The sequence below is a fragment of the Maylandia zebra genome, linkage group LG7, assembly GCF_041146795.1.
Source record: "Maylandia zebra isolate NMK-2024a linkage group LG7, Mzebra_GT3a, whole genome shotgun sequence".
NCBI lineage: Eukaryota > Metazoa > Chordata > Actinopteri > Cichliformes > Cichlidae > Maylandia > Maylandia zebra.
In genome coordinates this window covers 8,173,282-8,186,914 of record NC_135173.1, presented here as the reverse complement: position 1 = coordinate 8,186,914, position 13,633 = coordinate 8,173,282, and the positions used below count along the sequence as shown (strand labels likewise).

The window sequence follows — 13,633 nt, the reverse complement described above, 5'->3', positions numbered from 1 at the left end:
TTCAAAGTGAAACAGAAACATGGAGACTAGACATGACAACACAAGCTTAGCATAACTAAAACACGTGACAGACTAGACAAGAACCCAAACACAGAAACCAAGAAGAAAATGATAAATAATGGCTGACTTTAACCTCAACTAAAAGTTAAATAGTTAAATAAGAATAACACATAACCCAACAGTCATATGACCTTCTATGAGCAAGCACTTTGGTGACAGTAGGAAAGAAAAACTGCGACTAGTTGAGAGGTGAGAGAAGGAGGACAGGACAAAGACATGCTGTGGAAGAGAGCCAGAGATCAATATCAAGTATGATTCAATGCAGAGAGGTCTATTAACACATAATGAGTGAGTGAGACAGGTGACTGAAGAAGAAATACTTGATGCATCTTGAAAATCCCCAGCAGCCTACGTCTATTGCAGCATAACTAAGGGAGGATTCAGGGTCACCTGGTCCAGCCCTAACTATATGCTTTAGCAAAGAGGAAAGTTTTAAGTCTAATCTTGAAAGTAGAGATAGTGTCTGTCTCCCGAATCCAAACTGGAAGCTGGTTTCACAGAAGAGGAGCCTGAAAACTGAAGGCTCTGCCTCCCAAAAAGGGGAACTGATCCATTTCTAGTTCCTAAAACCTGTCACAATTCCTTGTTTTGTAAAGTTTAGATGTCAAAAACATGTGACAGAAGAGAAATATCCATTGCAATGTCACAGTACTAGAGTGGCAACAAGGTTATATCTGGTCTTTAAATCTGCTGAAGTAAAGACTTTAAAGCAAACAGGTGACAGGATCAACAGAAGAGACTCAGCCTCTGGGCGGAGCCAAGACAGGAAAGAAGACACTCTCCGTCTCCTCTTCACCTGCAGGACAGGAGGACGATAGAGACAGAAATGAAGAGAGAAAAAAACGCACATCACTACTACTACTTTGCGCTACGGTAGACTCAACTAAAGAGAAAGAGTCCTCTCTGGACCATCGCAAGAACAAGCTAACTGATAACTGTTATCACACTAAGAGACTTTCAGCTTTCTTTAAAAACATCAGATTTTAAGTTCAGGGATTTTGTAATTGTTGAAAAATACCACCATTTTTTTGACATTTATTACACTTTAAACGAAGGAGCAATGTCTGCTGTAACGTCTGCATCTATCTGCTGGACTTTACTGTCTGTCTGCCTCTCGTTTGTCTCTGCAGGTGAGATTAGATTTCAGATTTATAAATTATTAACACTCTTCAAGGATTCTGTTCATTGTTTTAAAGGTGTGTTTAACTGGGCTGTATGACCTGCCACATCTGCCGAGAGTTAAAGCTGAAGGACTGATCTGAGGTCTGTTTCTTTTCCAAACATTTCTGTTAAGCCAGAATTGTGGGAGGAGGAGAGCTGCGTCATTTAGCTTGTGAGCACTCTGTTTACCTCAGCTTGTCCTGTCTTCCTGCTACACCTGCTTCATTTCCTCAAACCCACAGTTCATTCCTAAGTTCACATCAAAACAAATCTGGTTTTTCCTACTCTGCACAACTTTGTGTTATTACAAAGATAACAAGTGAGGTTGAACCAGCAGTTAGTCATTAGTGGGCTGGTACAGTAAACTGTTGGCAAAAAAATAAATCTTCAATTAAAAGCTACTCATTGGGAAAAAAAAATCTTTACTTTTAAACTAACTCTGTTGCACATTAGCTTAACTTTCACTATTCATAGAAAATTTGTCAGCATAAAGCTTTAGATACACCTCTGCTTACAGCATTTTGAAGGCAGAACAGACATTTATAAATTTAGAAGTTGAATTTAGTAGACTTTGTTGCAAGATTACAGATTAATAATACATTATCACTCATTTGAGTGGAGCACAGATGTCTGTTCTGAGCTTGACTGCCAGACTTTCAAGTGAGATGTAATGAGATGTAATAATCATTGTAAAGCTAGGTCGAAAAACCTAAAACCTCAGTTAGTGATAAAGGTGCCTTGATGGTGGTAGTACACTTCCTCTGTTAACTCTGGCTTCTTGCTTTAGGCCCAGTGAGTGCTAAAATTTAAATAAGGTGTTTGACTCATCATTTGACTCTTCTTCCGCACAAAATCGATCAATTGAACACTCCTGACACCAAACACAGGAACGGATGATTGATCACGCAGTGCTGCACATGAGAGCAATTTGAATTTTGGAGCAACATTAAACACTGGGTTGAAATTTAAAACTATCCTATTGGCTGATGTGAGCAGGAGATATTTTATTTTGTATTCTCACAATCAGTTATCATTGATTATTCCTTTACCATGGTTGAATCTGTTGACAGTATAATCTTTTAATTACATCTGTGTTACTTTGAGCAAATATTAATGTACACTGACTGTTTATATTAATCCACACTGACTGTTTATATAAAGTTGTTGCACGTTAGAGCAGAGCAGTCACACTATACAGATCCACGAGTCCTGTTGGGCCCTGGCAGGCCTGCGTGTAATTTTGCACGTACGCCGGTCTCTGCTTACATGCACGCACTTATGTAACACACGCACGGTCACCTACACACTTAGTAATAATAGGAGGGTCATCTGAGGACAGTTTTTCTGATAAATACACTTTCACAAAATGCACAATGTAATACACACTTGTTTTTCTCTTAAGAGTAGCAGTTGATGTCTATATAAGGGAAAACTTTGGGATAGGCGGGGAATTGTTATCATTTGAGATCATTTCCAGTAAAGATCCAACTGTGATGTCATAAAGGCAATATAAGGAGACTGATGCTTCAGTTGACGAGAGGATTCGATTGCAAATTGTCTTTTCCCACTCTTGTGCACAGAGTGTAATAAAGATCACTATTTTTGACACCTACTTCGACTTGGGCTTGCTTTCTTCTCTTCCCTAACTCGACCGAACCTTAACAATTCCTGGTGCCGAAACCCGGGATCGAACCAGGGACCTTTAGTTTGAAGGAATCGTAATAGTTTTGTATGTTACTCGCATATTTTTATACTCATAACCTTATACTCTTTTTGTAACTTTATCGTTTTAGTATAGAGTAGAAGTAAACGAGCCTGGGAACAGTCATCATGAAATTGTGGGAAAATTGGAAAATAACGGGGGTGTTGGGGTTAATAAGTGTTATAACGTGTTTCTTTGTTTTTTGGCAGACAGGTGAATTGCCCAGACACAGAGGTCTATCCGCTCCTGAGCCCGAACCGATCAAATCGTCGAAAAAAGTCAAGCGTGCGGTTGGTTCAGGTGGGGATGATGGGTGTCTCAAAGCCAGTGGCGGAGTCGAGTTTGGGTATGTTAATGGATCTACAACAGCGTTCACATTCGATTTGTGTGAGGTAATTAAATGCTCGGGTGACGGGAATAGCTGGAGAACATATAATGTGTGGGTTTGTTATCATCCAATGATGTGTTACCCTAAGTCGGTGTGGGGCCCATCATGGGATAGTGACATCTACACCTATGTAACGGATCAGTGGTGTTCTTGGCAGGATGTGGTCGCGTGGACAGGAGTAGGATGGCAGCCAACGGTGCCACCGGCCCTTGAAGGAATAGCTATTCAGAGAGATTATTCTGTTACAAATAACCCTATTACTCTTTCCCTAGGACCATGGAGTGAACTCCCTGAACCTGGGTTTGATGGAGGTGCGTTTTATTTAGTAGTAGGGGTAGATAAAGTAGGGACAGATCCATTCGGGTTAATTCGGGTGAATTTATTTAATCCCAGGTCTAAACCGCTGGGAAATGACTCAGCACTGAATCTCACGGTGCAAACAGATCCCGTAGAGACAGTAACTTACCAGGATCCAGAAGAAAAATGGTTTGTTGCCACTGATTATACTAGGTTAAAACCTCAGGAGTTGATAGAGCGTGCCACAGGTTTTGGAGATAGGAATCTTTGGTTAGATTGGGTGGCTCAAAATGCTAAGGAGCAGAAAGTGGTTGATTGTGTTGCTTGTGCTACCGCTCGACCACATTTGTTTACTGAACCCGCTCCTCTGTATCCAGAGGATGAGTGGGGATATAATTGCATGTTGAGATTAACTAGAGAGGCGGTGGACACAGGTAACTGCACCACTTTGTCAGGTTTATATCCGCCAATTGATAAACGCACACAACCAGGTTCATTCACACCAAAACGAGATAATTATACATGTTTTGAGTTTTCTACAGACAGAGTGAGATTTAGGCTAGGAAGGATTAATCCAAGCTGGTGCCAGAGGACAATTACAGGTAGGACTACCAATGATGTAAGTGACCCGAGCACAATTATAGGCACCTGGGCGAGAGGTGGGCTATATTATTATTGTGGGGAGTACACCCTTTTGGTGCAGGTTCCCTTGGGGAGTGTGGGAACGTGTGCTTTGGTGCGCTTAGCTGCACCTTTGATGCTCATAGGCAGTAGGCTAGAGACAATTCCACAGCAAGGTGCGAATGTGTCTACAGCCAGACGGAGGAGAGCCACAGGAGCTATCCACAAGTATGATCCAAGACGGGACTCGCCAACCTGGATAGACTCAATAGGAGTTCCCCGAGGAGTTCCAGATGAGTATAAGTTAGTTGATCAGATAGCGGCCGGGTTTGAAAGTGTGTTTCTGTGGGTGACTCCAAATAAAAATGTTGATCGCATTAATTATGTTCATTATAATGTGTTGAGACTCTCTAATCTCACCAGGGACGCGGTGGAAGGTCTTGCAGAACAATTAGGTCCGACGTCGTTAATGGGAATCCAAAATCGCATGGCGCTGGACATGTTATTGGCCGAGAAGGGAGGCGTGTGCGCGATGTTTGGAGATTTATGTTGCACCTTTATTCCCAACAATACAGCTCCGGACGGAACAGTCACGCGGGCGCTGGAAAATTTGAAAACGTTATCTAGAACCATGCATGAGCAATCAGGCGTGAACTCAAGGCTGGGAGATTGGTTCACATCTGTTTTTGGGCAATATAAGGGATTGTTTATGTCTGCCATGTTTTCTCTTCTAGTTTTTCTAGGTTTGTTGCTGATCGGGTGTTGTCTCATTCCTCTGGTGAGGCAGGTGTTGGGTAATCTGGTGAGCAGGGCCATAGCTTCTGGTTCAGCTGGGTCAGCTGGTCCGGAACATATGATGCCGTTGCGAGAAGCCGCCTGGACGGAGGAGTGACACAATATCTCTAAATGTTGGCCTTTTTTTCAAAAGGCCAAAGAGGAGGAGTGTGAGCAGGAGATATTTTATTTTGTATTCTCACAATCAGTTATCATTGATTATTCCTTTACCATGGTTGAATCTGTTGACAGTATAATCTTTTAATTACATCTGTGTTACTTTGAGCAAATATTAATGTACACTGACTGTTTATATTAATCCACACTGACTGTTTATATAAAGTTGTTGCACGTTAGAGCAGAGCAGTCACACTATACAGATCCACGAGTCCTGTTGGGCCCTGGCAGGCCTGCGTGTAATTTTGCACGTACGCCGGTCTCTGCTTACATGCACGCACTTATGTAACACACGCACGGTCACCTACACACTTAGTAATAATAGGAGGGTCATCTGAGGACAGTTTTTCTGATAAATACACTTTCACAAAATGCACAATGTAATACACACTTGTTTTTCTCTTAAGAGTAGCAGTTGATGTCTATATAAGGGAAAACTTTGGGATAGGCGGGGAATTGTTATCATTTGAGATCATTTCCAGTAAAGATCCAACTGTGATGTCATAAAGGCAATATAAGGAGACTGATGCTTCAGTTGACGAGAGGATTCGATTGCAAATTGTCTTTTCCCACTCTTGTGCACAGAGTGTAATAAAGATCACTATTTTTGACACCTACTTCGACTTGGGCTTGCTTTCTTCTCTTCCCTAACTCGACCGAACCTTAACACTGATGAACATAGGCATGATAATTATGCTACTTTGTATTCTGATTGAAGAAAAGTTTATTTAGGTGACTGAATATTGTTAATATCAAATGTCTACAAAAAATCTGACTAACTTCAGAATATGCCTTCTGTCACTTCCACAGCAGAGGTCTAAAAAAAAGCTAATGAAGACCAAGCATAACAATGTATTTATAGACTAAATAATAAGCAATTATGAAACAGTGGTGCTGTAACTACAGTAGCCCTTCATTAAGTGAGTTCACACAATATTCCTTCACTAGACAGTCAGTCATTGACTGAATGTGCCCCTTGTGTTTGTCTGAAGCAATGTACAGTAAAAAGCTCCCTGATCTCCCAGTAGCTCAGGTTGTTCGTTGATCTCTTGAACCCCTCTGTTGTTTCCTCTTTCAGTAGAAGAAGTTATATTAGGTCAGACTGGAATGACCATCGCTCTGCCATGTCAAGTTCCAAGCAACAACAACCCCATTGTAGCTGTGGAGTGGAGCAGACGTGACCTGGAGCCAGAATATGTCCTTTTTTACCGGGACAATAAGCTTGTTCCAGATTACCAGCATCCGTCTTTTAAGAACCGGGTGGATCTGCAAGACAGACAGATGAAGGGTGGAGACGTGTCTTTGATTCTGATGGATCTTACTACTGATGACGCGGGAGCATACGAGTGTTACGTGGTCCAGAAAGGAGCGAACCACAGCAAAACAACGAGTCTGGATGGTTACTACATCAGAGCCACCTACCTGACTGTTTCTCTTCAAAGTGAGTTGGTAGAGTTCAGTTTGTTAGTAGAGATGAAGCTGCTTCCTGGTTCTTGATATCTGATGTTTCTGAGGTGAACAAAGCTTGGATCCTTGTACTTGTACCTTATACTTTAAAACTGGCTACAGCCTGTAAAAGACAGGTGCATTTGTAGACATCTGTTGTACTCAGATGGCCATAGCAACCTATACAATGTAGGTCTATAAGATCTGTCTATCTATATATATGTATAGATATTACTTTGCTTTGTTCTTTTCTGTGATTGGCTGCTGCTGTAGTGATCAGTTAGTTCTTTAACCTCTGTGCTCTATTTTCTTTCTTCTTTCAGACCACAATAACAGCATAATTATTGGGGGAGACATGGCCACTCTAGAATGTCAAGCTCCAAACAGCAATGACCCCATCATAGCTGCATTTTGGATAAGACCTGACCTGGAGCCAGAATATGTCCTTTTTTACCAGGACGATGAGATTGATACAGATTATCAGCATCCATCTTTTAAGAACAGGGTGGATCTGAAGGACAGACAGATGAAGGGTGGAGACGTGTCTTTGATTTTGAAGGATGTGACAGCTGATGACTCAGGACTCTATGTGTGTTACGTTGACCAGAGAAAAACGAAACGAACCTGTCTGGATATTCACCCCATCAGCATCACCTACCTAACTGTTGTTCCTCCAGGTAAGTTTGAGTTTTACATGAAGGAGGGGTTCACATGAATAGGATGAGGGACCTATATAATCTTCTATACCCGACATTTACACTGACCATGAAAAAATAGCATGCCATGCCATGATTGGTGACTCGGTGCTTTCTTCCGGTCCAGCTTTGTCGAGCTGCTGGTAGAATTTCAGGATGCCAGCCACTTCCTCTATCTGTCAGTACTACATGCTGTGCAGGGGCCTGTTCTTCCATGATGGTTCATGGCTCCCCGTCCTTTCTTCTTTGGCTTTCTGGTACCACCAGTATTGGGGAGTAACGCAATACATGTACCGGTGTTACGAATTTAAAATACAAAATATGAGTAACTGTATTCCGTTGCAGTTACCGTTTAAAAGACTGATATTCAGAATACAGTTACTTTTTATTATATATATATTTATAGGTATTTTCCTGTTTCATATATAGGCTATGCCCTCTCTATTTTTGGTCATTCCACACCGGTAGAAACTAAACAAAACACGCATTAAAAGGCTCTAATGTCTCTGTCTCAATCTGGTGGCCCATGTCACCTCTACTTGTGGCCCACGTAAAGGACGTGAAGAAATGTTTTAAAAAATTATTATTCCAAAAATGATTTAATATGAAGACAATAGGTAGAGTGTTAGAAAAATAATGTAGCCTCATGGGCAGTGTAGTCTGTGCTGCAGGGAGAACGGACTGCCATACCAGTTATGTGTCTGTGAGAGAAAGGGAGGGAGAAAAAGGATAGTCAAAAAGTACGAGTTGTCACTGAGCAGAGACGGGAGGTGGAAGCATGTAAATATAATAATAACCACTGCAGCCAAGAAGAGTGCCTGACAAGCCCAGTTGTAAGTAAGCTATTAAGACTCGACTGTACACCGTGTTCGTGTTTTCCTCCGAAACAATAAGTTCCGTTGGAGCAGCCTTTCAATGCCTCTCTCTGTCTCTCGTTAGCAAAGTTGACCCACACAACAAAGTAAAGCTAGTTTTCAGCTACGAGCCCGACACGGACCCGACGTATTAGTCAGAGGTCCCTTTACTACGGTTCGGAGCCGCGGACCTTCAGCAACAGTAATAAATCACAGCAATAGTACATTCACGTAGTTGTAAACAGCATGATAATATACTAAGTAATCCAAAGTATTCAGAATACGTTACTTTCATTGAGTAACGTAACAGAATACGTTACAGGATACATATTGGGGCATGTATTCTGTCATCTGTAGTGGAATACATTTTAAAAGTAACCTTCCCAACACTGGAAGGTATTAACTGAGCACACGGTCAGTTGGGGCCATCTTCCTGATTTACTCTTGGATGTTTGTTGTCTCATCCTGGACTGTGTTACTGAGACTCACCAGTCCCTGGCTTCCTTCCTTCTTCTTACTATTCAGCCTCCTGGTGCTGGACCTGGGATGAAACCCTCCATGAAGGAGCTTACATGTCTTGATGTCACTGGCTTCCATCTCCTCCTTTGGCCAACTTATTATTTCAGGAGTGTACCTGATCACAGGCATGGTGTAGGTGTTGATAACTCGGATATTGTTCCAGGTATAACTGTGCCTAAAATGATTAAGCACATGGCTGAATAGATGAATGGGGCACAGAATCTAATTGGCAAGAATACCAAAGGCACAAAACACCAGCTATTGATAGAGGGAGCAGTTGTCCGAGCTCCTTAGCATGCATGGAGGGTTTCACCCCAAGTCCAGCACCCTAAGATTGTGTGCTAAGCGGAAGGATAGAGGCAGGGGACTAGTTAGTGTCAGAAAAAGTAGGAAGAGGAGGAGCCATCATGGAAGGACAGGTCCATGCACATTATATAGCACTGGCAGATAGAGAAAGGGGCTGACATCCAGAAATCCTACCAGTGGCTAACAGAGCTGGACTAAAATTATGGCAGCACAGGAACAAGCTCTGAGTACAAGATCCAAAGATCCAATCTTTTTTTTTTTTTTCTGTGACTGGCTGCTGTAGTTGTAAGTTAGTTCTTTGACTTCTCTACTCTGTGTTGTTTCCTCTTTCAGACCAGAAAAAAATCACAGTTGATTCTGGGCAGAACATCATTCTACCATGTCGAGTTCCACTCCCCGATTTAAAGTTTATCATGGTTGTAGTGTGGAAAAGAGCTGACCTGGGAGAAGAATATGTCCTTTCTTACCAGAATCAGCGATTTCATCCAGAAAATCAGCATCCATCTTTTAAGAACAGGGTGGATTTGCAAGACAGACAGATGAAGGATGGAGACGTGTCTTTGATTCTGAAGGATGTGACTACTGATGACTCGGGAGCATACGAGTGTCATGTGGTCCAGAGAGCAGTGTACATTAGGGAGACAGCCAGTCCTGATAGTGAACACATCAGCACCAACTATTTAAGTGTTGTGCGTCCAAGTGAGTTGACAGATTTCAGTTCATACACACACACACACACACAAACACACACACACGCACACACACACACACACACACACATATATATATATATATATATATATATATATATATATATATATATATACATATATATATATACTCCTCGTAGGCTGCACTGTCGAGTGCAGATCCACTGAGCGCAGTGCAAGCTAGCAAGACAGAAGCATAAGCTCGCTGCAACATGGCAACTGCCTCACCGCTATCCAAAATTGAACCTCCCCCACCCTCATTCAGATGTGGCGTTTGGAACTATTTTGGTTTTCATGTGAAGCATGACCCTGATGGTAAGCGCGTCATGGACAAAAGTAAAACAGTATGTCGAATGTGCCACGCAATGCTCAACCAGTTGGAACTAGTGCGTTAGCACAGTTTGCTTGTTAACGTGATGACGCCGTCCAGCCCTATGCACGGGGCGATCCGTGGTAGCTCGTTAACGGAGATTTGCCGTGTTGTGGCGTTAACGTCATTTCAGATTAACGCTGACAGCACTAGTGGGAACACAACGAATATGACTGCACATTTACTCCGACATCATCGTAGTGCAAAGACAAGTGGAAGCAGACAAAAACAACAAGCATGCATGCTACAAACTTTACCCGAGTCATTTAGACAGCCGTTAGCACATGATTCTCCTCATGGGGACCTGATATGTTTAATATGCTGCTGAGAATATAGCCCAGAAGAAGCGTATAGTATAGCTTTTATTTTGGAAAGAGCCATTTCTCTGTAATAAACTCTCTTTTCCAAAGATGAGTGATTTCTCGATCAGATTTATTTTTTATTACTTTGTTGTTTCAGCAACAATAAATTTAAAAACTGTACTTTTGAGTTAAAATATATATTTATAATTTTAATAAATGACAAATTAAAAAGGCATGAACATTTTTTGTATCGAATAAATATCGAACCTCACAGCAAAAGTATCGAACCGAACCAAACCGTGAATTTTGTGTATCGTTGAATTTTGTGTATCGTTGCACCCCCTATATATATATATATATATGTATATATATATGTATATATATATATATACATATATATATATATATATATATATATATATATATATATACATATATATATATATATATATATATATATATATATATATATATATATATATATATATATATATTTATTTATTTATTTTTTCCTAAATATGAATATGATACTTGTGTTTCTTGTTTCCATGATTGGCGATCCCTTCTTTTCTTTAACCAGTCTGTTCTTTTCTCACTCAGACAAAAAAATCATCATAGCTGTGATGGGGCAGACGGTCACTCTGCCATGTCGAGCTCTAAACAGCAACAACCCCATAATAGCTGCAGAGTGGAGCAGAGCTGACCTGGAGCCAAAATATGTCCTTTATTATCAGGACAACAAGCTTTTTCCAGATTACCAACATCCATCTTTTAAGGACCGGGTGCATCTGAAGGACAGACAGATGACGGATAAAGACATGTCTTTGATTCTGAAGAATGTGACAATTAATGACACTGGAACATATGAGTGTTATGTGGCCCAGAGAGGAGTGAACCGCAGGAAGAGAGCCAGTCTGGATAGTTACCCCATCAACACCACCTACCTGAGTGTTGTTCCTCAAAGTGAGTTGGTAGAGTTCAGTTTGTTAGTATAGATGAAGTTGCTTCCTGGTTCTTGATGTCTGATGTTTCTGAGGAGAATAAAAGTCAAAAGCTTGGATCTTTGTAGTTGTACTTTATACTTTAAAACTGGCTACAGCCTGTAGAAAAGAGGTGATTAACTTATGTTCTTCCTAAATGGTTATAGTAACTTAAACAAAGTAGGTAAAGGGCTGCATGTTGAAGAACTAGTTGAAACATGAGACATATACATATATAGCATTGGGTCTTTTTCTTGGTTTGTATTTTTTTTTGTCTGTGATTGGCTGTTGTAGTTATCAGTTAGTTCTTTAACCTCTGTTAAGGTTCAAAATTGAGGAGGGAGAGTACAAACCACTCTTGGTCCAGAAGGTCTTTGGTCAAACAATGATTTTAATGAACACACGTGTGGGAAGACACTCTGTACGCAGACAGCCAGTAGTCCTCGACTTAATCAAAGCATGAACAGATATTTTATAGCATCAGGGTTTGTTTACTGACTCCCCTTCATGCGTCACCGGTACATTTTATACATAGATCAGATCAACACCAGAATGACTTTTCACCTAGAAAATCATCTTCTATTTTCATGGCTTGGTACTTTCCGTTCTCTCCTCTAAATAAATCTAACTAATGTGTGTGTATGTGTTGACCTCACATGCTCTTTGTGTCACCTCTTAACTGTCTGTGTCTCGTCCTCAAATGCTCCTCAAAATAACCTGCACTTAGACTCTGCTTTCGGTTTCAGTTCTGCAAAAGGCACACTCTGCAAACCTGCAACTTCCTGTCAGCCTGCAACTTAGTCTTTCTGAAAGACACACACTGTTTCAACATCTGAATGCAATATAAACTCCAGATTATATTATTAATGCAATGGTACTGATGACAATTATTTAACAATAGCAGTAAAATAATTTCCCTTCTCCACACCTCTCTGCTCTGTGTTGTTTCCTCTTTCAGGCCAGAAAAACATCACAGCTGAGTCTGGACAGAACGTCACTCTGACATGTCGAGCTCCAAACAACAAAATCATACCAGGTGTAGAGTGGAGCAGACGTGACTTGAAGGCACAATATGTACTTTGGTACTGGGAAAAAGAGTTTGTTTCATATTATCAGCATCCCTCTTTTAAGAACCGGGTGGATCTGAAGGACAGACAGATGAAGGATGGAGTCATGTCTTTGATTCTGAAGGATGTGACGACTGCTGATAGTGGAACATACGAGTGTTGCATCATCCAGGAAGTGAGAGACGGTAGAAAGTTATACATTTTAAAGACTGATCCCATCAGCATCATCCACCTAAAAGTTATTCCAAAAGGTAAGTCAGTCAAATTCATTTTGGCTTTGGACACATTCAGTTATTTTCCGAGGTGTCCGGTTGGGAGTCGAAAACTCAAGATACATAAAAAGATGTCATCAGAGCTGAAGCTTGTTTATTTTTAAAAATGTTGATGATGAGACTTTGTGTGTAGCAGCTGATCTTTGCAATGTGATCAGCTGATACCTCACAGCTGTTTCTCACCTGCAGGTCAGCCAAGGGGGCATGGAGAGGATGGGGCTGTTGGACTGAAAGTTGTTATTGTGCTTTCTTTGGTTTCTTTTGCAAGTATAATCTACTACATAAAAATGACACAATAGACAGAAGGAGAAAAAAACAGCACAACACAAATACAGCCAAGCACAAAGGTAGAACCTTCTCTTCATCCTACTCATCCCACCTTTCGTGGCAAAAAGCCAGATGCTCTGAGGACAGACATGAGTTCACAGTGATGTGAATCCAGCAGGAGGTAGTCAGCTGCAAATGTCTCACACAGCCCTTGTTTGTTTTTTAACGTCTTTGGGGGTTTTCTGGTTTTGATTGGAAATGTGTGGGGGTGGGCATATAGTCTATAAACTGTTAAAAATCAAGCAATATAAGAATATATTAAAAAGTTTTGATTACAATCATCATTATTTTCCCTTGGGGGAAGACTGAAACCTCTGTGGAGGACCCAAAACATGTTTTTAATGCAGGGAAAGTATGGGTCTTTGTGAAGGCTTTTCCATGTCATTTCCTTATCAGGTTTATTGTTTATTTCCCATGAAGGTTTAGTTGTTTAGTGCCTGAACAGAATTATTTAAATGAAAGAAGGGAAGGTTAAATTTATCATGTCTTTCATCATGTGCAGCTTCTGCTCTTTTTGGGTGTTTTCTTATCTCAATGGTTACATAACTTTCCTGTGCAAGCTTCTTTGTCATTTTTGCTTACTAATAATAAACAGTGATACTCTA

The 13,633-nt window shown here is 40.8% G+C and overlaps 1 protein-coding gene across 1 annotated transcript; it reads left to right on the top strand.

The window, feature by feature from the left end:
• Positions 1–1,010: 1,010 nt before the first annotated feature.
• Positions 1,011–13,633, top strand: LOC143419634 (hemicentin-1-like). The gene is made up of 6 exons (XM_076887036.1): positions 1,011–1,190; positions 6,259–6,621; positions 6,950–7,303; positions 9,334–9,699; positions 10,983–11,345; positions 12,321–13,633. Exons 1-6 carry the CDS (start codon positions 1,121–1,123, stop codon positions 12,803–12,805), a joined length of 2,001 nt encoding a protein of 666 aa, XP_076743151.1. The 5' UTR covers positions 1,011–1,120; the 3' UTR covers positions 12,806–13,633.